General features: G+C 41.8%; 1 protein-coding gene across 4 annotated transcripts in view; it reads left to right on the plus strand.

Annotated features, from left to right (window-relative positions):
- ush2a (Usher syndrome 2A (autosomal recessive, mild)) overlaps positions 1-23582 on the plus strand; it is a 120360-nt gene that overhangs the window by 66796 nt on the left and 29982 nt on the right. For all 4 annotated transcript variants that reach the window (XM_088371582.1, XM_088371580.1, XM_088371581.1 and 1 more), the window contains 16 exons: positions 1023-1357; positions 1999-2154; positions 2516-2679; positions 3216-3425; positions 4816-5018; positions 5081-5193; positions 5271-5499; positions 5713-5881; positions 5967-6188; positions 12462-12685; positions 13354-13654; positions 14615-14812; positions 14909-15063; positions 18065-18263; positions 21907-22014; positions 22780-22963. In XM_088371582.1, the coding sequence (XP_088227708.1) occupies positions 1023-1357; positions 1999-2154; positions 2516-2679; positions 3216-3425; positions 4816-5018; positions 5081-5193; positions 5271-5499; positions 5713-5881; positions 5967-6188; positions 12462-12685; positions 13354-13654; positions 14615-14812; positions 14909-15063; positions 18065-18263; positions 21907-22014; positions 22780-22963 (3170 nt within the window). The remainder of the gene's footprint in view (positions 1-1022; positions 1358-1998; positions 2155-2515; positions 2680-3215; positions 3426-4815; positions 5019-5080; positions 5194-5270; positions 5500-5712; positions 5882-5966; positions 6189-12461; positions 12686-13353; positions 13655-14614; positions 14813-14908; positions 15064-18064; positions 18264-21906; positions 22015-22779; positions 22964-23582) is intronic.

Raw genomic sequence — 23582 nt, forward strand, 5'->3', positions numbered from 1 at the left:
TCAAGCGTTTCTGAACTGATGACTTATTGTACATGACAGTTTGCGTGTTAACACTCTCAGTCTGTTAGCATAAAGTAGAGTAGCAGGCGTAAGTCAGAAGTATAAACACACACGCGTTTGCAGTCGTTTTTATTTGAATGTATTTAGAAAACACATTTGCACGGTTGCCTATAATTCACGCGAAAGATTCAAATGAGTTTGTGTGTTTTAACATTTGTGTGTACCACTTACCTTCATCCTTCGCCCTAAAATGCTGACAGCCTGAACAGCTTCCAAATCAGATGCACCGCTCGGCAACTGCAAGCTTTTGTTTTTGCATGCGGCAATTCCATTACCGGCCGCCCTTTCATTATTTTAGCATGCCGTTTGTGCATGCGTGCGCGTGCATCTTTGTACGTGCGTGCGTGGACACAAACACACACCGTTTTAAATGTGATGAAAAGAATCGTCCGTCCAAGTCAAAGTCAGGTTATCTCTCCTCACGAGAAATTTGATTGCAGACGCAATGCCACCCACAAGACAACACTTTGTAGGACTCTGGCAACATGCTGTCCACTGTGCCCACTCTCTGATCAAGATACTCTCTCTCGAGACACACACACACACACACACACACACACACTGTGCCGTGACTTCCAGTAGTTCATCCATCTAAAAGCTTTCTGCTGTCCTCAGCAAGCTAAGAATAGTGGCACCTCTAAGGACGCTGTCGAAACTCTGATTTGTTCATATTTTGAAACAATCTTTCACTTGGGAAATAATGTAAAGTGAATTTGTTGTGTCCTGTATGAAATTATCATGATAGAAAATGTTCACGCAGTGTTTTGAGTAGTATTTTGAAATGTTGTAATATCATTAACAGCCCTAGAAATAGCACCCGGTTTTGACTTGAGCTCAGGAATGCTGACTCAAGAAATTTTTGTTCATTCAAAACGATGAAGTCAAACTGTCATTTAAAAATTCACCTACTGTCTTTACATCTAGGGTTTATATAAATTTCCAACTCTACCATTCTCTTCCAGGTCACATGGTCTCCACCTTTGATTCCCAACGGTGAGATCGAAGGTTACGAAATCCGTCTCCCAGAGCCTCGCATCTTCCACAACGGCGGCAATTCGTCTGAGCTTGTCGTGACAGTAACGGACCTAATTCCTTACACAAACTACAGCGTCAGTGTGCTGGTGTGTTCCAACGGGGGTGGATATGTTGGCGGATGCACAGAAAGTCTGCCCTCTCCGGCTACCACATTAGCCACCAGCCCCCAAGGCCTGGCACCGCTGTCAGTGGTGGCCGTCAGTGAGTCCTTCCTTGCGGTCTCTTGGCAACCTCCACACAGACCTAATGGACCAAACATCAGGTAGTACTGAGACAGGAAATGTTTCATTCATTAACAGTGGAGTCCTGAAAGTATATTGAACATCGGTAAAAAAAACATACTTTTTAACGCCTCCTGCGTGTTATGTACTCAATAAGGTCTTGAAAGGGTAAAACTATTAACGTTGACCAGATAATTGTGCTCCCTCCGCCACTGTTTTCTGTTCTGACAAGTGCTTCTGTGGCAACAAGTCTCAATGTAAAAGTCAGTTGTTCATTACAGGCAATTAAAATGCATGAGCCCGCCTCTGTGTTCTGCACAGCTCAGCTCTGCGTGTTTGTCTAAGTGGCTTGCTTAAAAGGTGGCATTAAGCCCTTCTTTTCTGATTACAGCAGAAATTAGCATCACTGTGGGGAGAGGAAAACACAAACCCTGCAGAAAAAACACAAGAGAAGGAGGGAAGAATGTGCAGTCGACATAAACGGATAGCAAATAGAAAGCAGGCAGAAGAGGAGGAAATTGGTGATAAGGACTTAGCTAAAGTTGTTTCTTTGTTTTCCCAGGCGTTTAGCCACATTAGCACGTATGCGCTAAAACCAAAGCTGCACTCGTGTTGTATGTCAACACACTCCTGAACATTTAATCCCGCGTGTGCTTTCTTTTTATTCCTATTTCCCCTTCAGATATGAGTTGCTGCGACGTAAAAGCCACCAGCCTCTGGCCGTCAGCATGGTCCCCATGGTAACAGCCCCATCCCATAACCCTTCCCAAGATCTCCATCGCTGGTTCCATGTTTACTCCGGCACCAAATTGTTCTACCAAGATAAAGGCCTAAGCAGGTGAGATTACTGAAATGAGCTCTAGAGCAAACGCAGCCGGCCGTGTGTGCAGAACCGATCGGCGAGCCGCGGCTGATGCCGATCTTTTTAATACCGCTCAAAGATACATTAAGCAAATATTCCAAAGAATTAAATTGTTTTTCACGCAGCGCCACCCTAATCTCGCTTTGGCACTTGCTGCAAGATGATGTATTTTTGTTGTTATTTTAACTCTCACTTTGCTCACTCTGGGTGTACTGTTTGGAGTCTTCGTTTTGCTTCAAGCAATCAAGGGACATACTCTTTGAACTCATCAGCACACTGCTTGCTTTTTCGTATCTTAACACTGAGGTGTAAACATACTGCCGTCATCTCTCGCCAGATTTACCCAGTACCAATATCAGCTAGTGGTCCGCAATGATGTGGGCTTCACTTCAGGAGAAATTGTCATCGCGGTTACCATGGCTGGGATTCCTCTCCAAAGTCCAACTCTATTTGCATACGCTGTCAATCACACAGCGCTTCACGCCAACTGGACACCACCCTGTGAGAGTAACAATGATTCAAACATTGTGTAACTGGCTCACTTTTTTAGGTATAACCTGCTCGGTTGAATATAGGAAGGTCCAAGTAGGCTGATTTGTAGTTTGGTTTTCATTTATTTTGTAACTTCCGTGTCAAGCAGCACAGCAGTATTGTAGTGCACTGGGGTAATCAGGGTATAATGATTTTATGATAATTTTGCTTGTTTTCTTAGATTCATCATCTGTTCACAATATCCCAGCTGACCTTGCACTCAACACATACTCAATATAAATGTAATATTAAAAGTAAAGTAAATATGAATATAACAATCTAATGAAAATAAAAATAAACTAACTGTAATAAAAAATCCCCAACTATTCTAACCCTGAAATGAACTCATCTAGAAAAAAAAAAGGTGCAGCTCTTGTATTGATCTGATCTGGATTGAGCAGGTGTACCTAATGGAGTGTCCAGTCTGTGTCCATACCACATAATAATCACAAACTAAAATATCCAATGGAAGTATCATTTTAACCAAACTCTCTGTCCTTCCTCAGCGTTGCACAACCTGCAGGGTGACGTGGAGTCCTACTTTCTTTCAGTCATCTCTGCCAACTCCAGACAAACCTTTGTGTTTCCCCCAGAAATCTTCTCCGCAGTTGTGACTGACCTTTGGCCCAGGACCACCTACACAGTGTCAATACACGTGTCTAATGGTGCACATAATACAACCAAGTCGCTAGTTAACGTCACCACAGAGGATGGAGGTGTGTAAATGTATGCATGTCATAAGCTTTCAAGTCCGCATTATTAATTTTCCCGTGTTTGTGTGTTAAGCATATATCATTTACCAGTGTTAACGTGAGTGCTGCTATTGCACCAAGTGTGTAAATTCAATACACTTTTGCTAAGTGTCTGCGTTAATGTGCATTCTGCTGTGTCTCGGTGCTTCAGGGGAGATGTTAAATACATGTTGCCGGGCATGAAATCAATACAAAGTGTGCATGCGAGGCAGATTTAAGGTGTTGTAAAAAGCTTGTGCACAGGCGTAACACACACAAAATACACACGCCGCTTGACGGCAAACATGGCAACCCAGCTGCTGTTACTTTACCTTTCTGTCAAGGTTATTGTTTATACATTTGAAAAAAAACCACAGTCAATAATAATTGGTATTTACCAGCGGCCACTACATTAGGTGGAGTACTTTTAAAGTACTGAGGATTTAGTTTACGGTTTAGAGCCATTTCAATTATATTCATTGTACAGAGCAATGTGAGCTTTACAAAAATAGCTAATAGTATTTATTGTCATCACTACAGAAGCTATTTTGTACTTTTATTACTTAAACAAGTTTTTTTTCTCATTAGTTTCTTCAATTTTTTCCCATTGCGGGACTAATAAAGGTTATCTTGTCTTTGCTTTCCATTGGCTCCAACCATCGCTTTATTTTTATTACCCCGCTGTCTTTGGAAGTATAATAGCACGGAGATGCCTTTCTTTTCCTCTGTAATCTGTGCAGTAGACTAAAAAGTGCATTAAAAACATTAGATGATCATTGGGCGCCAAATGCAAAGCATGGCTCGTTTAACTGAGAGGAATCTCGGGGTAATTTTGGTGTTTTTTTTTTTTCTTTTAGCATTAAGATGTCATCCACACACATCACCGAGTATAACTGAACCAAAACGGTCCAAACCCACCAACTTTATTTTCATGCAACAATAGGGCAGTGCCCACCCGTCAGTCAGTTCCTTTTAGGAACAATAATATGCTGCCTCTGTTAGCTGTCAGCAAATCGTTCAGCGATCCATTTCCAGTTTTATTTCAAGAATTGGACCAAAACAGTTCAGAGGTGGGCACTAAAAATGAGAACTATTATGAGTTGAACAGTTTGCTACACTCAGTAGACTTTTTGTTATAACTCATAGTTTTTTGACAATTTTACAAGTCTGGCCTTATGATCTCAACCATAGAGCAGTTCCAGGCCATTTTAAAATTTTAGCACTGTGGATTTTGTCTAATGGTTTATATGCGATGTCATCAAATCAGTGTGCAGTGACTATGTGACAAAAGTTGCTGTATGATGCTGTCCTTGTTTCGACTGACTGACTTTGCCTGAGCTCATTGAAGTTTTTGGGTCTGTGCACCAATCTTCAGAGCCAGATGGGATGTCTGCCCCAGAGGTGGTTCCGGTTAACGGCAGTGCTGTTCGTGTGCTCTGGTCGCCTCCTCTCCAACCCAATGGAGTCATTACTGCTTACCGAGTTTACGTTGACGACCGCCTACATGTCAGCATAGACAACAGCTCGGGGTCCTACCTGCTGGGCAATCTGCTGCCTTTTACTGTTTACAACATTCAGGTACAAATATTGAGAAACACAAAGTATAGTCTTATATGTTTACTAATGCGTTTGTATTTAAGGTGGAGGTGTGCACTGTTTTTGCGTGCTTGAGGAGTAATGTTACTCTGACAACCACCGTGGAGGACTTACCCACCGACATGACCACACCGCACGCTCAAGTACTCAGTCCGAGGTGATGCTAAATATATTTTGAATTGTCGGTCTTTGGCTCAGCTCATCTTTGTCATCAGCATTTTTGTCTCCTGCCAGGGTTGTCAAATTGGATTGGTCACCTCCGGGCCGACCGAATGGCATCATACTCGGCTACGATGTCTTAAAACGGACCTCGGGGTCATGTGGCTCGAGGTCAGCGGAGGTCACGCCCTATGTGAGGAAAGAGTCAGGAGATTCAGACGGCGTGATTTTCAGATGCTCCTACATGCAGTGTCCCGCTACTCATCATGTGTGTGGCACGTCTTGCTTCCACCCTGACCAACAGGTGATTAGCGCCATATAGATTTTGTCCTCTTCTTTTGTCTCAATATCAAAAAGTCTCCTTCTATACTCAATGCAAGGTTCTCTGTTTTACAAATGTGTGTTGCAATCACAGTCAAAGCAAAGGAAAAAAGTAGAATTTGAAAAAAATCAAACAAGTCTGTTTTTGCAGTATTTTTACTATTGAAAACTTTATTTTCTTCTCATTTTTAATCAGATTTGCTGCACTGGAATATTATATGAGAAGATGCCACATCATTACTGCTGTGTCGGGCACTATCTGAGCTTTACTAATTCTACCAGTCCAGTTTGCTGTGATGGCAAACTGTTGCCAACTCTGCCTCACCACCAGTGCTGTGGGGGATACTATGTTCACCTGAAAGCTAGTAAGTATCTTCCTTGGGATTTCCTTTTTTTCCTACTTTTGTTTGACTTTACAGCAGTTCCCTTCATCCGACCTTGTCTCTGTAGATGAATACTGCTGCCCCGACCACTCGCAGGGCCGTGTCTCGGTGGGGCCTGGGGACAGCTGCTGTGGGGGCGCTCCTTACACCACCAAAGGCGGACAGCTGTGCTGCAGTGGGAGCCTCCACGATGGTTACAGAGTCCAGTGTTGCGGAGGCCACATTGTAGATGATGCACTCGTCTGCTGTGGTGGTGCTGAAGAAGGACAAGCGCATGCGTACATTCCAGGTGAGAGAATAAAGAACACAACTTGATGTCACAGCAAGCAAACACAAAAGACATTTTGCAGTCAGGTCAGAGAAAATAAGATTTTTAAAAAAAAAAAGATTTTTAAAGGGGTCACCAATTTGTATGCATACAAAAAGGGTTTAGCAAAACTTTTTCGACGCAAACCAATAACATATACCATTGCAATTTCCCCCTAAACAAGCTTCTTGGTGATGAATCTGAATGTCAAAATTAAAGCACCATATGCAGGTGACAGGTGTATCTATACAGGCGTTCAGTTCAGTGCTGACCCACATAAGAATGACCATGTCTGCTATTCTAATTAAATCTGTAAAGGAACAAAAAAAGCCCATCAACTAGAGAAAATGACAGAGAAGAATTAAGCATCAGGGGAAGAGGTAGACACATGGTGCAGGAACGCGGGGTCGTTTCCCTTTCTTTCCTCCTGCAGTGTCCCGACGCACCCAGATACCATGGCACAGATGGGACTGTGCATGTGTGCGCTTGGATATGAATACACACGAGTGGGTTTGCGCACATATAGGTGAATGTGTGTGTCATTAGACATCTTTGTCATGGCAGATGATGATGAAACACACTCTGGATGGCTCAGTTGAGGGCACTGCCAAGCACACAGCAGGATAAATAACACACACATTCTCACTCCCATAATTTCACACCTATACCTATTACATGCACACACAGACACACATGCATGGAGTCAACAGGGTATGCTCTGCGGGGTTCACTTTGTGTTGAGTGCCAGATACAGACACATGGACTCAATTCATCTCATATGAGCTATGGCCTCATATGAAGGGGCCTATGGTTCTTTATTAGCCTAGAAAAGTTCACACACAAAAGTCAAGAATCACTTTTCCATAGATTCGCTATTTCATTTTTTTCCACTGCTCCAGCCTCTGGCCTTGTGTTCCTCGGCACTCATGTCGGCACCTTTTCTTCCTCTTCCTGCTTTTTCCCCCTCCCTCTCCCTTCCCAGCCACTCATCAGTCATTAGCGTTAGCTTCCCCGTTGAGAGCATATGGTATGATGGATCGCAGGGCTAGCGGCGCTAGCGAGGCTAAGGGCCATTTGCCGGGTGCGCCGCGGTGTAGGGGGAGCCCTGGGGCCAGCGATGCAACCTCGACCCCACACGTCTGTTTCAAGACCCTCCCAAACACAACATGCTCACCTATTATAGGATAGCCTGCTTAACCTTGGCACAGGTCAGTCGTGATGCTCCCTCGCAACATGCTGACAAATTTGTCGCTTTTATGATGGACAGATTAATGACAGATGTATTCAAATCCAAGAAGTTGCAAAAAAGCGCCAGGCGGTTGAATGACTAAAATGTATGCAGCCAAATTCAAACGGCAGATCCAAAAGAAGAAAGTGTGCGCTAGCGAAGAACTAGATGGAGCAGATTAAAGGAGGAGTGAAGGGTATCCCATTGTGCCCAGCTGATAGACTAGGTTAGGCTGATGTGATTACGGGGTCCCTGAAGTGCGATCTATCACACATTACCGTCCGTACTGTCAACAACCATACAGACGCGCTGCAGGGGAACGCCAATGCCGGGAGACAGCCGTCTGGCAACAGATACGCTGGCCTGCATGCACATGTGCGCACACGGAGATGCTCGCACGGTAACACAATAACTATCAGGGTGTAGATATAAAGTTAAAGCAACACAGTTACTGGGAAAACAGACTTTAATGTGCAATGTTTTTGTGAATCGGGACAATTCAATCACAGGAAATAGAATCAGGGTCAGAAATGTCAGCATCCCATCTTAAGAGTCTTTTCAGTGTTGTCAGCACTTTACGGCGGCAATTCTCAATTGTTCTTCTTCAATCTTTCATGCATTGTCGCTTTTCGAAAGCAAGAACCCTGTTGATGGTGAAACATCGAATAACATCCATCTATTCATCCATCCATTTTCTCTGGGGCTTATCTTCATTAGGGTTGCGAGTGAGCACATTTTATTTTTAGTTATTTATTTAGTTTTTACTATTTTATGGTTGTTCTTTCAAATTAAATTTCAAATTCTATTTTGTTATTCGAATAAATACTAAATTTCTAACTCAATGAATAATTGTTTATTAATCATGATTTTTTTTCCCCCATAAAACCCAGCCCTACTTGATAGTCCATTTTGTATGGGGAAGGAAACAAATCCCCTTTGAATACAGTGTCACCTATGCCTCTTTGTCAAACAAGTTGTAGGAAATATTGTTGCAATTTTTCCTACACATTGACCTGTGTGGTTTGAGTTCAAGAGCAACTTTGAAAATTCTTCTTCTGCCCCCTTTTTCATCTCCTCGAGTTTGCATGCTAGATGTTCTTGTAAGATTAAGGTGAGATTAGATGGTGTTTAAAGATACGCATGTGGTGTCTATGGCCTCCCATTGACTTCGGTCTCCACCGCAGTGTGAGCTCCGCTAATCATTTCCGCTTCACACTTACACTTTATACCATGCACTCCTTCACTGACCCTTCAGCCCCCACCTTACCCATTTCTCAGTGTGCGCGCGCCACTGTAAATAGCCTCCCCAAGTTCATGTCTTCCTCTCTTAAAAAAATAAAAAATCCTAGCGTTTCTTTAACTCCTTCACTGACTCCCTCCCTCTGTCCCAGCCCAGCAGGCCCCATCCAAACGTTCAAGGACAAATCTGAATATCCCTTTTCACCGTTTAAGTGTTAAAAGCCTGGCGGTGGCGGGGTGTTATCTTAACGCGCCTTGCCGTGCCATCATCAGTGCGCGTGATGAAAATGGCTGTGATGATGCTAAAAGAAAAAAAGAGAAGGGGGAGAAAAAGTAATAATCAAATATGTTTTTCAAGGGCACAGTGACCATTTGCTGGGGGGAAATTATCCTAGTAGTTAAGCTTGCGCAGTCTGAGCCGAGTGGAGTTGGGAGAGTGGATGCGTGTGTGTGTTCTTGTATGTGTGCATGTGTGTGTGCGCGTGTGTGTGCGTTTGTGTGTGTGTTAGTGTCTGTGTGCGTGCAAGAGTTGTGCGGCTTATTTTTTGCATGTGTGCTTCCATATGTTTTGTTTTAACTCGTTGTCTCTGCATATTCTGAATATATTTACGTAGTTTCATGCTATATAGCTAAACATTCTTTTATGGTTTCTGCCAAAATAACACAAATGTCAGTCGGTGTGAGAGTGTGCGTATGTATGCCTGTCCATGCAAATCATTGCCAAAATTCCCTCATCAATGATGGGTAGCAAACGGCCAACAGTGGTGGATTCCAAACAGAAGCGTCTGGGTAATTTTTTTTTTGCAAGATAAAGTGCTCTTTGAACACAGGGAGACGTTTCTCTCTCTGTTAATGTACTTATGATGATGAATTTTCTATTACATTGGCTGGCGAGAATAAATCCAGAGGTTGTCCGCTGCATACAGTAAAGGACAGTCAGCTCTGTCTTTGTTTTACGTTATACTTCTGTTAATCTGTATATTAGGTATTTAGTTTTGTTTTAGAACAAAATATTTGCATACTTTATTACATTTGGCTGGCAGCACTGTAGTGGTATGATGAGTATGGTAAACGATATTATTGATCTACATACCTAAATGTGGCGTGCAGGAGGGCTTCATTCCACTAATTAGCAAGGAAAGCCAGAAAATATAATTTATTACAGTACTGGACGCATTTGGATGTTACACAAATAACTGGTAATGTTGACAAGATGAAGGACTTCATTAAGACATGAGGTCTTGTCACGTGGGACATGTACATGTACATTAGGTTGTGTCCTTGCTGGCCAAGCTTTACATGTGTGTGTCCACTGGGAAACTTTGCTTTGTGTGATCTCACATGTCACCCAGTGGAAAGAGTGTACTGTCACTCAAAAAAAAAAAGGCCATGTTTTGTGCAGTAAACATCTTTCAACAGGAAATAGTTGACTGATATGACCTTTAAATTTAGTTGGAATGTGTCACACCATTTTTTTCCCCACTATTTGTGGCTATATTTTACTTCTCCCTGTGCCAAAGCCATGGTAATATATTCAGGTATTTAAAAGTGTTTGATTTGTTTAAAGTTGTGGAGGGGTTTTAGTCTCCTAGAGAGCCCGGATAACCCTAATCCACAACACACATTTTTATCAGTAGTTCATTGGCAGGGCTAAATATTGACTTATCATTAAGTGGAATGTGGAAACCCCTAATAATAATTCACGTTGTCTAAGCACCTTGTGTTGATGCAGCGCTCCCGACGCTGCTAATGAATGTATGCAAATCCAGCATAAATCTGAAGATTAGGGCCCAAGCGTTCCGCGATGCTACAGAGAAAACAAGAGGTGTGTGTATGTGTGTGATAAGTCGCTGTCAACACGTACACAAACACATATACACAACGAGGGCGAGGAAACCCGATGCATGTTTCAAAACGTGAACATAGATAATGCTCGCAAAAGGCAGGGATCGTATTTCTGTTTAATGCACGATAATATGAAACAAAAGTTTAAAAGCACAATAGTAAACAGTGCATGCACAAATGCTGGAGGAACTTTGTGACATGTATTCTGTGTTTTTGTTTATTGGAAATACAGTCGTGTGCTGATAACAATGGAGATTATAGATGGAAACGTGTCACAGAAAAAGTTTGAAGGGAGAGGGACATTTTAATTATTAACGTCTCCACTCTGTCAGTAAAATATCAAGTGATTTGAACAAAAGAATAAAAAGAAATTTGAAATACATTTGTCAAACAGAACATATCTTATGCTATGTGGTTACTCCTTCACTGCCATTGACGGCCATAGATGTATAAGATCCATTTTAACCTTAGCGCAAAATGTCCACCCTGACATTGTACACGTTTTTCTGTTTGCATGTACATTGTCTGCTTGCACATTTTTTAAACATGGAATTTGACCAATAATATTTTTAACAGCTCAGCATCAATTAATACACTAAAGATGAAGTTAAGTGCATTTTTCAACTTTTCTCAACTACACATAATATGGTAATAATTTCTCATCTATTTTCATTTTTGAAGAAGCTGTGGCATGTTTTGCTCAGACTAAATGCCCTTCAAAGGAAAAGTTTCAAAGTTTCATTTGACCCTCCCTGATTGAAACCTGATTGCTTTGTTGAGCGATTTTTACGGTACATACAGTATCAATTGGAAGACGCCCAGTGACACACAACCGTTGTTTGCAACCATAAATATTCCAGTTAAGGATTATGCCCCCCCCCAGGTTGATACCTCTCCATAGTCATATGCAGACGGTGTCGAGGTGTAATGTCGAGCGAGGGCTGCCAGTGCCGAGAAGAAAGCCTGGCGTAAAGGTGACGATGGCGAGAGGACAAGCGATGAGTGTAGAAAAGCTATTTGGAAAAGTGTTGAGCTGTTTATTTGCTCGTCATTGAAGCTGAAGTAAGTCGCTGAGGGAATTGGCCAGCGAGCCTCTGCTCCGCAACAGCTGCCGCCGCTAAGTGAGTTACCGGCCGTCACACTGCCTTTATGTCACACAATCACAAACACGTCCACGCGCGCATATTGCGCTGTCACACGGTGCCGAGGTTACAATGCGCCGAGCAGGGGATGAGATTCGCTCTGAATCCGCGGCATTCGATTTGCATGAGGAGTTAACACTGATGGAGGTGTTAGACAATAAGTTATTTATCACACTGCAACTAGCTGCAAGCCCCATTAGAGGACAAGGCCGTGACACAAAGCAATGACTTGGTGTTTAATGTCGGCTGTCAAATAAAATGAGCTCCACAGCTGGAGGCGGACGCCACCGCGGATCAGCATGTCATCAACCGTTGGCATACACTTACTAAATACCTCATGAAAGTTGCATTATTTTAACCAGAAGCTCGAGCTTCTTATAGTTTTACCCACATTGATTTAGAATGAGAAGCTTTTACTATTTGACTCTGGTTGAAATGCAATTTGTCCTTTAAGAACGGGAAGAATATTTAAGTCGTTGTGTGCGTCGCTCATTTCCATTTCCAATGCATCCTCACAGCAGGTGATTTGCTGACTCAGCTTTATAGCAGGACAATATTACGGCCCTAATCCACTGAAAGGCCAGAGCATGACAATCCCTTCAGCTAAGCTGTGTTGATGTCTCACTAACCTGATTGCCTCAACCTGGGTAATTACCAGAGCCACAGGAGAGACGCGGGACCATCTTCAGCTCCCTCTGACTTTTGTTTCACCCTCACATCTATGACCTCACCTTTTGCCAACACATGCCAATGTCACACACAACTAACACAAAACTATAAGGTTTTCGTTTTCTTCCTTAGGTTTTTCCTGCTGTGCTCAAGAGTATATCAATTCTTCTACATCTCTTTGCTGCATGGACAGTGATGGAATTCCAACAATACATCCATCGGGCAATAGTACAGTCAGACTGAAGTGTTGTGGGTCAAAAGTTGTGCTTCAAGAGCAAGGGTGCTGCAGTGGAATTGGTTTTGACTCGCAACGACACGTGTGTGCCAGCAGGCCCACGCCGGGCCTTTTGATGGAGGTTTGTTTGGTCACTTTTCTTTTATTGTGCTTAAAAGTTTTAACTGCACAAAATAGCATTGGGTTTAATCACAGTCATCTGGGATAGATTGTTTTGTTTGTGATATTGATTTCCCCCCCGCGTCAAGATAACAGATAAACAATATAGCACGAAGATCATAATTTATAAACTGCCTAATCGGATTTCGTCTTAGCGCTGCTTCGAGCACCAAAGAAATATTTTCATTGTATCTGAGGTAGGCATGGGTGTCACACCAAATTTTCCTGATCAGCTATTGTGAAAATTAACATTCGATGAATCAATGTGATAATTGTATTAACCAATCGAAACAACACTGAATGGAGGAAGAGTCACATCCAGTTAGAACAGATCAACTCTTGGAGTTGGGGGCTGCTCCGTCTTCCATTCATCATTTCGGGTCATGTGGTGTCAGCATACACACACACACACAACACACACACACACACACACACGGACATGCACACTATGGTGTGCGCACAAGAGCACAAAGGGTGGCAACCCATTAGCTGTAATGATGTCATTAAGGTCATTGCATCACATACCTCAAACAAACACTAAATGAACAAAAGTATTAGGACACTTTGCCATTACACCTTCAGGGAGTCAATATTGGCATACTGATCTGTCTTTTCCCCCTTATTTCCCAGAGTGAGTGTTTCCAGGGTGCCCTGTGTCCAGTGTCAGCATCCTCCACAGCCTACTGTGGTTCCTGTGACATTGACCCATCTACGACCGCCTGCACATGGGTCATGTCTGCACATCCTGACGCTCCCTCCGCTTCATACTCACCTACAATGGACGCCACATCTGAGGCACTCATCACAGGATCCTCCACACACACAAACATCAGTCATCTAAATAATGTCATTTTGGGGAATGAGCCGAGTTTGTGCATGTCGCATGAGGAGGTCGTGTACAGCGGGGATGCCCAAAGATACACCTATACAGGTATTTTTATTTGTGTCATCGTATGGTAGTAGGTTTTTTTAGGCCTATGTGGGTCAAAAACCAAAATGTCTGCCCAATGTGCTTCTCTGTGTTTCCGTTGCTTTGTGTGTTTGTGCATGAGGTGGTTAAGATAAGTTTCGAGACGATGCTGTGACACCATCTGGGCAGAGGCACATAAAGCTGTCACCACCCGCCATCCACCAGATGTTGCCCATGCACACACCGACTATCATGCTATACTTCCCTTAGATAGAACCATGTATCTCACACACATGCTATAAATATGTATCATCCACTCACACACACACACGTCACATCTTAATCAAATACATAAACAGTTTTGAGGCATGTGTCTATTTATGGGGGCACAGCCTTTGTTTCATTTGCATGTGCATGTCACCCCGTGTGTGTTTTTGCAGCCTGGGTTTTCATAGTAGTAAAGACAATAGTCCCAGACTGGTGGTTAAAACATGCTTTCATTTACAGCGGCGGTCCCTCAGCTCTCCTTAAAAGCTCTGCCACATATGTGCGTGAGTGTTGGCAAGTGCGTCGGTCTTTATATATACTTCTGTACGCGAACCCCGGCAGAAGGGTTGTAACAAGGCCCCCGTCACCGCCTTACATTTACAGCTTGCCGAGCGGCGAGCGACCGGCGCATTTATTTGTTATATGTTCGTGTCATGTCTGCTGCCATTGGCAATGCTCCCTTAGTGGTTTACACAAATTGAACTGCTGTTACTGTAAGCACATAATGTTTAGGGCCTGCACATTAACACGCTCCCTATGTTATACTTGAGTGCGCAATTGCTTGGAATATTTTGAGGGCTTTGACAATATGTTGTTATTGTGGATGGTTTGCAATGTACAATAATGCACGGGAGCAGACGGATTTTTTTTGCTCATTTTATTTAGCTGCAAATTATTGAAACTGTGCACCACTGTCTGACTTATTTTCCATAGATTCAGACTTGGAGCCCTTCACCACCTACGAGTACAGAGTGAGGGGCTGGAACAGTTTTGGCCGATGCTCCAGCGATGTGATCACAGTGACCACCGCTGAAGACAAACCATGGGGAGTGCCCCCACCTCGATGGAGACGGCTGGGTGAGCGGAGTGATGTCATCCAGTGGCGTTGGCAAGCACCTGCTAGACCTAATGGTATGTGTTTATGCGGATTTTTTGCACCTAAGTGGTTAAAGACGCTTTATCTTTTAAATCTATGCTTATAATTTTTCTGCTATTGCTTTTTGCTAGGAGTCATAACCCACTATGTGATACTACGTGATGGACAAGAGCGTTACCGCGGCGATGAGAACACCTTCACAGATGTGGGTGGGATCAGACCTTTCCAGGAATTTAGTTACCAACTGAGGGCTTGCAACAGGGCCGGGTGCACTGATAGTGCAAAGGTAAGACTGTGTTTGTATGATTTTTGTTTTTTTAGAGTGCCCGTGAAGTGACAGACTATTTCTTCTATTGGGCTCTGATGTAAAAGTTTATAATCATCAATCCATGTGAAAATTATTTAGGCCTTCAATTTCTTGAGCATTCTTGAATGATATCTGACACAAGAGGGCCGAGATAGCAGCTCTAATGGCAAATTAGTTGAATTTCCTTTCCTTGTGCTCTTATCTAATCTCTTGTTTAGCTTATTGAACTCAAGGACCTTGCTTCATTTCAGTCTTGTTTTACTGAACTCTGTCACTTTAAGGTTGTCCGTGTACTCCATTTACAGCTTTGCTTACTTTCTAACGTGATAATTTCACGCTTTATGGATGCTTTGCTGTTTCCATGTCAGAACATGGGTGCCGCTCGTGCTCTCCCCCCAGTACTGTATGTGAGGCTTTGGATTTGCTGAGTCCACCTGATGTTTGTGATAGCATCCATAATAGCTTCACACAGTAACTCCCCTCCGCTATCTCTTGAGCTGTAGCTGAGCTGATATCAACACAACAATTAATTTCGCCGGCTTAGCACAGATGAAAGCTCCTGTTGAAAAGTGTCTGTCTTGCTTTTATAGCTGACTGAACATGTATTATTATTTGGCAAAAAGTTATGTAAAGAGGCCAATGCGTCACCAGGAGGCCTACATGGAGGATAATGAGGGTCTTGTGGAACTTTTTGGAGCTTCAACTTGGGTTTCTAGAGAAATTGATGATGAGTAGATAAATGCTTACAATAAATGAGGAATTGGAAGAATGATGGTGTCGATGGTCATGGGAGGAACATTAAAAGGAGGATAAATGGCTAAAAAGATAAATAGTGAAAGATGCATCAATTGAAATGTTCCATTTCGTTGCGCTCATCATCATGTGTTTGGGTTGTCATTTTTAGTCACAGTGAGTGAGTGAGTGAGTGAGTGAGTGAGTGAGTGAGTGAGTGAGTGAGTGAGTGAGTGAGTGAGTTTAGCAAATGTTAGCCACATTTAATTTGTATTATTGCTTCATTCTGTGTCCCCATAATCATCAAACAAAATTCAAGTCATGAATGTGTTAAAAAAAAAAGAAAAAAACCTTCATTCATAAGCCGCATGATGAGATTTCTTGCAAAAAGCCAAACCACTGTCACAGTTCAGTCATCCTTTGATGCTTACTGATCTGATGTCTCTGATATCAAGCGTGGTGGTTTGGAGTTAAATATTTTGAGGCATTAGTGATTGACAATCAGTCAACTTCAGTGGTTCCATTGCATTCAAGTCTTGTAGTTATCTCAGAACCGCACGTCACCAATAATAAACATTCTATCATGACATAAAAACGAAACTTTCTCCAAGTATCCAGCCGTATGACCACCAGGCGAGCCCCCCCGTAAACAAGCACAGTTAAACAACAAACTCAATCTCTGTCGTACACACACGCACACACACACGAAGCACAAAACCCAGCACACACAGTCCCAGTAGAGAGTGGAAAGGGAGTGACTTGGATTAGTTTGTACACCAGTGAAAATTGGCCAAACATTCCCAATTATGGGACAAGGTGGGCTAACCTAATACACCAGCGCAATTACCTGGCATCCACACACAACAGCAGACACAGACGCACACTTGAACGCACGCCTGCCGCGACAACAGAAGGTGCTGATCTAATACGCTTGGTCACTTAGAGAGGTTGGTAGAGCGATTGGTCCTCCTTTGTCTTGAAATGCTCGAGTCCTGTTGCCTCTGTTATTTGTCTGCTGTCATTCCTGTGATAGGAACGTCAACCTCTCCCAGCTGCTGTCCTTACTTTGGTTTCTTCCCTACTCCCAACATTGCCCCTTCTAGCCACTCTTTGGACTTCTCGGTGACAATCATCCCTCGCCCTTATATTTTACGTCATTTTCCCGAGTTGCTGAAATTACACTCCTGTGACTTCACAAGCAAAATAGGAAAAGTACAAACTTCATTACAGTTGGCGAACATTGCTTTTTAATATTCATTAATGAGTGGATATAACATGAAATTAAATAATGCTGTTTTTGTTTGTTGTTTTGTTATTAGAAAATCAACTTAAAATATAGTTTTGATATGGAGTAACACAAATATATAAAAGTATAACATTTCTAAAGGATTATTTTTGTGTATTAAATTGTCAATTCAAAAGATTAAATTCATCTTTTAAATTGTATTTATTGAATATACAGCCAGATTACTGTTCAGGTTACTTTATTTTAAAAATACATATTTTTCCTTTTATTTCCATGGGGATGCAAATGGCAACATTTTGCTGGAATGGACCAGAAAATGGGCGGGACGTATAAAATTGGCACATAGAAGAAAAAAGTAGTTTATTCTAATTCAAATTAAATTTAATTTTGTCTATTAGCTCTATACTGCCACCATAGCAAAAAAGACAAAAATAACTTTCCATCATTAATGTTTGACTTTATTGTTTGTTTGTTTTTTAAATCCATACGTTTGTGTTTGTGCGTGGGGCGCACGAGCGTCTCTTTAGCTGTAGTAGCAGTGTTCTAATTGCATAGCACTGTGCGGGACAGGTGGGGGAAGTGTCCGTGACAGTCTATTAAGGCAGGATATCCCTGTTGCCGTTAGCAGCAGATTGCCCAGCCATTCGACGCTCTCTCTTTCATCCGCCAGGCGACTACTGATACCGCAATCCATTCAATTTAGTATTTGTTTGGCCAGTTCTTAAGTTATGATTGATGATAAAGTTTTAATTATAAGCGTGTATAGTCTTGAATTCCATTCATAAAGTTAATATTGCTATATTCAGTACTTCTGTGAACTTTTTGTTTATAGTCATTTCCATATTTCTGCTTAAAAAGAAAATTACCAAAATCTCAGACATAATTATAATGCATTTTAAACCAAAAAGATGACTCTATTGGGAAAAAAAAAAGTTCCAAGTGTGTCATCAATATTTTTTCTTGTGTGTTTCCTGTATGTGTGCATGTCCTCCATATGTTCAGATGGTGGCAGTAACAGTTCAAGGAGTCCCAGAGGGGGTGCAGTCTCCAGTGGTAAGAGCTTTGAGCCCCTCCTCTCTTCACATGAGCTGGGTCCGACCCGTGAGTCCCAATGGAAGAGTGCAGCGGTATCACCTGAACCAAACCGGTCTTGGCACCATATTTACACACACAGAAGCACCCGGAAATTTTACACTGACTGGTAAGAAACAGTTATCATCTTCTTGTTTCTAACTCATGTTCATTTTTCTTTGACTTGTCTGTCATGTTCTTTTTTTGTACTCAGCCTCTCACTAATTTGTTTCCTTTAGCCTCTTTTCTTGCCATCTCTTTGCCCCCGCAACACAAACTTGTCACTCCCCTTAATACTCTTCCATCTTTCCTTCTTCCCTTTGTCATCTCCAAACCGTCTCCTTGTCCGTCACGTCCTCTTCTCCCCTCTCTTCCTCTCTTCTCCTCTATTTTTTCCATGCATTTATGTATGTCTGCTCCTTGGGTAGAAGCCATCTAATGACCAAATATACATCTGATTTCCACCACGCTCACGCTCTTATCCAGCCCACATGTGAACGCAAAGCACAACCAAAAATTAACATAACACACTCCAAAATCAGAACCCTTTAAAAAAAACATGGCAGGTGCACATTGAGGTTGCATGAAATAAAGAGCTACCATCTTCTCGCTGTTGATCAGGAAAAGCAACACATAGGCCCTTTATTAATTTTTAGCTGTTAGGAGTTATGACATTTCATAGATAAAATTAAGCTCTGCTGTTCAAAGGTACCCCATGTGAATCGATATTAAGCATTGCCATCATTAGCTTGCAATGAATGATTGCCTGCAATTATATAGATTATGGCATTAATCATGTGTTTAATTGGCCTTTTGTAGGCTCATTATTAATTCACAACGGCAGGGAATAGAGTATGTTCTTTTATTTATTCATGCTTTCTGTCTTTTTTTTTTTTTATCACGGGCCGTTGTACGCACTGATTGGTGTGGGCTCCAAAGTGTGTATGGAGAGAAATAAGATGGGAATTTTCTTCCATCAGTATCAGTGATGTACAGTATGTAGCAAAATAAAAACACATCAAATTCCATGAAAAACCCAAATTATATACATTTACATTTAAAAAAAAGAATAATAAACTTTTCAAAAATGAATTCAAGCACATCACACAAAACAAGCGCATAGAATGACCTTGGAAAGTTGTATTAAAGAATACTAAATTCATTTATTTTCTCTACATTACAATTTAGATTCACTTTGCATGTGCTCCTCTTTTACATCCAAACAAGTTGGTGTGTGTATATCTGATCTCAGCGTTCCGATGAAGGCACACAGACAGGAAGTCAAACTCTTAATTATTTAGAAGAGGTGTTATCATAGCACCCTCCCTCTTTGCTTCCTCATTCTCCTCATCATGATTTCACTCATTCTCCTCATGATGATTTCATTCATCATCAGAGTAGGTAAACTCACCTACTTGATGTTACAAATACGTGACGCTCACTCCTTGCGCTGACAGTTGGGCCCATCATCTTGTCATATTCTCTGACGCAAACAAGCAATGACAAACTGTCAATAAAATTCCAGTTTGGAACAGTTACTTTTTTTATTGCCTTCTCCTCCCACAACACAAACACACAAAGTTAGCCACCAGCTTCTTTGCCTCACAGTATGTACCATGTTCTCAAAGTTCATCTCTCACAAAGGTACACCTTGGGTCTCGTCTCGTCCTGCCGCCATCCCAATGCCCTCCATCCGCTATTCACTTGCTGGTGATCACTGTTAAAATGATTGAAGCTTCCTTTCCCTTTCCATAATCAGGCATATAAGCACATGCATGTACTGTATGGATGAGAGTGTGTGTAGGTGCACCTTCATCTCACGACACATGGATACACAAAAAACATACACACTCACACACGTACCAGTTCTTCACCAGCAGAACAACACTGCCCTCTTTAGGATGAGTGATAAAGGTCATCCTTGTGTGTTGAGCAGACGGCACAAAAAATGAAGTTGATAAGAGTTTTAGCGTAATTGTTTGATTTTAGTGATTTTGTCTGCTCTTATTCCCATATATTTACTTACAGCACTTTTCACACTGTCTACATATTTTGTATTCAAATTTCTGTCATCTTTGAAACCCCTTCCCAAGCACACTCTATTTTCTTTACATTATATACTTGCCGAAAAGTGATATTTTAATTTACGGACTTCTGTTGAGTGATTCTCTGCTTGCTACTTTATTCAGCATTGAACCCCCAGACATTTACTATGCTAGTATGCGCGCACGCTTACTTACACATATCCTTAGCTACGTGATTAAACGGTGCACCATGGCCTTACAATTCAACCCTGGCTGACAGATTTTCTTTATTTAACCCAAACACAAGCAATAGTGCGAACACACACACACATGCCCATTGATCAGTGGTTGTTAAGCACGGAGGCCCACAAGGCATGTTAAGCAGGCCAAGCAGTTGCGAGTGAGGAGACGGTGCTGTGTGTTATTCGTGCGATCGTCTCCTTTGCTGTCCTCCAAACTTGCACCGAGGGGAGGACCAGCTGCAGCTCGGTTAGATTATTGACTAAATTATCGCATTACAATATGTTATTTTTCCATTCTAATCAATATCACGATGAATATTAAAGTCACTTATTAGATGTTTTCAAGCCTAGAGTCCATTTTAAGACATTAAAAAGATCATCCTAAAGCATGTTTCTAAACCGCTTGGGGATAAAGAATTGATTCACTGTGTCTGTATACATCCATTAGATCAATATTATTTATAGCTTGACATGAATATATGTATAATATATGTAATATTCATATTTCTAAAGCACATATCATGGCAGTGCCACAGTCTATTGTTGGAGTCATCATTTGAGCGAAAACAGTTTTACGCCTTTTCGTTTGTCGTGAATTTGATTTGCAAGCTGTTGTGTGCAGTCAGCTGCTAAGTGAATGACCATAAAACATTCAGTCAAGTCTATCACACCTTGGAGCATTTGCATTTCGCTCTTTGGGTCACTGTGAGGAATGACGGAAAATTTAAAGTTTTTGTATTGCGTTATCTAAAATAAAATGAAAACCTGTTAAATTTCCCAACAAATAAATCTCACATACACTTAAAGATCCACTCAAGTGGCTGTGATTTCTTTAAGACTGCGTAGCAAGGGGGGGCCCATAAATAAATCATGTCAGGACGCCGCAGCCTAAACGCATACCAAGGTATCATAATTATCATAGATCAAACGCTGATGACATTACAGCGTCAGACCGCTTCCATCCCGTGTCAGCGCCGCAGCTGCCCGTCTTTACGTTGTTTCATTATTGAGTTATGGCATGCATAATTTAGCGCGGACAGATATGGATCCATCCGTTGAGAGTGGCAAGAACGAAGGGAGGGGGAACTCAATGCGAGAGGACGGATATGTTTGGAAAACTGTCCTTTTTCCTACTTTTGCACTCACGTCACCTTATTTGGCTTTATGCTTTTTTTTACTTGTGTAGATTCATTAAAAAAAAAGCTCATTAGCATAATTAACCTTTAGCTTCTAAACTTCAAACTCAACAGTCTGAGTCAAGAACCGATTTATAAGTATGTAGTTTGTATATTTATACACTGAAAAAAGTGGTGTTGAATTTGACCATTTATAATGTGTCAACTGGATGAACAAAATACAATCACCTGGATACAGATATCAGTTTTAAAAAGATTTATAGGCTACTTAAAAAAGGTATCTGGATCCAGATGATTTTATTTTTTGCAAATTGAGTAAATTCAATAAAAAATTGTTTCTGTACTTTATGATTTTTTTTTTTATGCTGTAGGTTTGCATCCATTCACAGACTACACTTTTGTGCTGGTGGCCTGCACAGCTGTGGGATGTGGCACCAGTTCACCTTCCACAGGACGCACCCTGCAAGCCTCCCCCACTGGTACACACACACACACACGCACACACACACAAACACACATTGTTATTTTGGCAACCCTTTTCTATATTATCTTTTCATGCTGCGTTCAATGTCTTTAGTGACTCGTTTGTCCCTTCACGCCCCTCCCTTCGCTTATTCCGGTGTCTTCATGTCACTGACGGCACCGCCACATAAATCAATCACATCAACTTAAATTAATTAAAACTGTGTAATTTACAGTAACCTATTCTCTGTCAAAGACACGCGGGTTGATCATGAGAAAACCGTTTTAATTGGAAACTGAAAAAAACGGACTGACATCATGAAAATATCATAAATTATTATTTTTTTTGAAAGTCCGGAAATCCTTCAGGAGCGGATGTGATTTACTAGATGTCTCCCTGAGCTCCTGGAAAATAATGTCTTGTCTTTTTCTGTCATTCAAACATAATGAATTGTTGCCTGTGTTGTTCAATAAACTGCACTTTGTGCATAATTAAATGTCACAGCATGAAATATCTCAGTGGGGCAATTCATGGTTAAAAATGATGACTGGCTGCACAAAAAAACATTTTTATTGTGAGAGTCTAAAAGCATTTATTTAAAAGGCTGTGCTTATTTACATCAGTGGGGCGGCATCATACAATATGTATTAAATACACGATGCTGATTTGTATCCTCTATTTTGTTTGATTTTAAAATTTGATGTGCTGGATCAAAATCTCTCCAACAGCCCAATCCACAGCAACTAATGAACAACTTTCTGTGCTTTCTCTCCAACCGGAGGTGTGTGGTCAAGTCCCAGACACATAATCGTCAACACATCTGTAGTGGAACTGTTCTGGGATCCGCCCGTCAGACCCAACGGACTGGTCACCCGGTACAGACTGCGTAGAGGCGGTCACACCATTTTTACCGGGGACCACCGTGACCAGAATTATACCGACGTTGGCCTCCTGCCAAACCGCAGGTACATCTGATCATAAACACGGGACCTGCAAAAACCACACTGCGTTTGTAGCTTCATTGATAATTAAATTCCAGATTTGCATGCATGTTTATGCGTATTCTTAGTCGGGGTGACCCTGCTTTAAAGGCTCCGCTCTCTGTCCGTCCGCGTCTCCCTCCATGGACTGCACTCTCTATACGTCTGTTTGTGCCATTTAATGTGCAAATATTTGACGTGCCCATGATGCAAACACACACACATACACACGCTGCCTGTGCAGTGAAATCACAAATCTGATCTGACTTTTGCTTGCCGACAGCAACGAAGCGTAGATTTTTATGTATTTGTTTATTTTCATTTAACCTTTATTAATCTGTGCCTCTTTCCGGGATGGATTTGCCGTTTTTAATTATAGGGGGTGTAAAGCGATACATTCGCTCCCACCACCTGTTTTCCCTCATCTTCTCTATGTGTTTGTAGATAGATGAATAGATCAAAATCATCATGGATGTAAGAATGTAAGGACTGTACGTGTGTGACGTTTCATTTTCCCTAATTCCATACTGTCTGCCAGAGGGCATCCCCCCCCCGACTTTCCCAATATCCACTCCACCTCCTCCCATTTTCTCGCTCTCACCTC

The sequence above is a fragment of the Syngnathus floridae genome, chromosome 3 (assembly GCF_059516105.1).
Source record: "Syngnathus floridae isolate MCC-2025c chromosome 3, RoL_Sflo_1.0, whole genome shotgun sequence".
Lineage (NCBI taxonomy): Eukaryota > Metazoa > Chordata > Actinopteri > Syngnathiformes > Syngnathidae > Syngnathus > Syngnathus floridae.